The sequence below is a fragment of the Gracilinanus agilis genome, chromosome 6 (assembly GCF_016433145.1).
Source record: "Gracilinanus agilis isolate LMUSP501 chromosome 6, AgileGrace, whole genome shotgun sequence".
NCBI classification, from domain to species: Eukaryota; Metazoa; Chordata; class Mammalia; order Didelphimorphia; family Didelphidae; genus Gracilinanus; species Gracilinanus agilis.
The window spans coordinates 277,059,669-277,061,368 of record NC_058135.1 but is presented as its reverse complement, the minus strand read 5'-3'; the positions used below and the strand labels follow the sequence as shown (position 1 = coordinate 277,061,368).

General features: G+C 36.3%; 1 protein-coding gene across 1 annotated transcript; it reads left to right on the top strand.

The window, feature by feature from the left end:
- The first annotated feature begins 743 nt into the window (after positions 1–743).
- LOC123252663 (olfactory receptor 1038-like) lies at positions 744–1,700 on the top strand. The gene has a single exon (XM_044681928.1). The coding sequence runs from the start codon at positions 744–746 to the stop codon at positions 1,698–1,700; it is 957 nt and encodes a 318-aa protein (XP_044537863.1).

Here is a 1,700-nt window from a genome sequence, read left to right as displayed (position 1 = left end):
AGTAGTCCTTTAAGACAGCATGACCATAATAATCCCTTATAGAACATGGCATTTCTAAAAACAAAAAAAATGCCACCGCAAAAAAATCTAAGATGAAATAAATGCATTACTAGATGAGTCTTTTTAAATTTTGCTCAACAGTCAACAATTTGATTTTCTTGCCCTTCTCTACTCTCTTGCCAGAAGTACATAGTGATTAGAGGCCACTTCTTTTTAACCTCTTGTGATATTTAATGCATGCAAAAAAAAAAAACAGAAATAAGAAGTCAAACCAAGAGCTAAATTAGGTAATCCTCTCAGTTTGATAGTTTATCTATTGGTTAAAAACATACATAACATTCGTTTAAGTATAACGACTCATTATTTGGCCAATATTTTTCATTAAATACATAGAATTTTGTAACTAACATATTGCATTCATGTCTATTAAAACTAAATTACTTCTTGCCCCAATTTTTCTTTCTTTCTTTCCCATAGTGGGACTTCACAATGCAAACTAAAATTTTCCATAAAAGATGCTTGGAACAGATGCTAATTTACTCTATTGCTGAATTTAGTGGGAATGGGAAGATGAAAGGTGTTTCCCCCAAAAAAATTGGTATATCTGAAGCATCTCCTCCAAGAAAATATCATATAAAAGACATGACATTGGATAAAACTTCCAAGATCATAGAAACGTTATTTGATGCCTTTTAAAAATTCTGTCTTTTCTTTTCCTTCAGGATATGAATATCATGGAGTAGATGGCTGAAAGAAATATCACCTTGGTTACTGAGTTCATTCTTCAGGGATTTTTGCTTTCTAGAGAGCTGCAAATTGTCCTCTTTGTGCTTATCTTTGTGGTGTACTCTCTAACAGTGCTAGGGAACACTGGTATGATCTCACTAATTCGATTAGACACCCGACTTCACACACCCATGTACTTTTTCCTCAGTAACTTGGCCTTTGTTGACCTCTGTTACTCTTCCTCGATAGCTCCAAAGTTCTTGTCAACCCTCTTGACCAAGGATAATAGAATTTCTTTCTATGCTTGTGCAACTCAACTAGGCTTTTTTCTTACATTCTTAATTTCAGAGATGCTCCTCCTTGCTGTGATGGCATATGACCGCTATGTGGCCATCTGTAATCCCCTTCTCTACATGGTGATTATGTCTCAAAGGGTTTGTGTACAATTGGTAATAGGTCCCTACTTGTATAGCTTTTCAGTTGCTTTCTTTCACACCGTGGTTACATTTCGCTTGATCTATTGTGGTCCGAATATCATCAATCATTTCTACTGTGATGATGTCCCACTGATGTCACTTGCTTGCTCAGACACCAGTCTGAAAGAGATATTGATTTTTATCTTTGCTGGGTTCAACATGATCAGCTCCCTCTCAACAGTTCTCATTTCATACTTATACATTGTCATTGCCATTTTGAAGATCCAGTCCACTGAAGGCAGACTCAAAGCTTTCTCCACCTGTGCCTCTCACCTGACAGCAGTCATTGTATTCTATGGAACACTGATTTTTATGTATCTACAGCCTAAGTCCAACCATTCCCTGGATACAGATAAGATGGCCTCAGTGTTCTATACAATGGTGATCCCCATGCTGAATCCTATGATCTACAGCCTGAGGAATAAAGAAGTGAAAAATGCCCTTGGAAAAGTTTTTGAAAAGTTGCATTCATTGCCCTTGGTATATTTAAAAAATTGA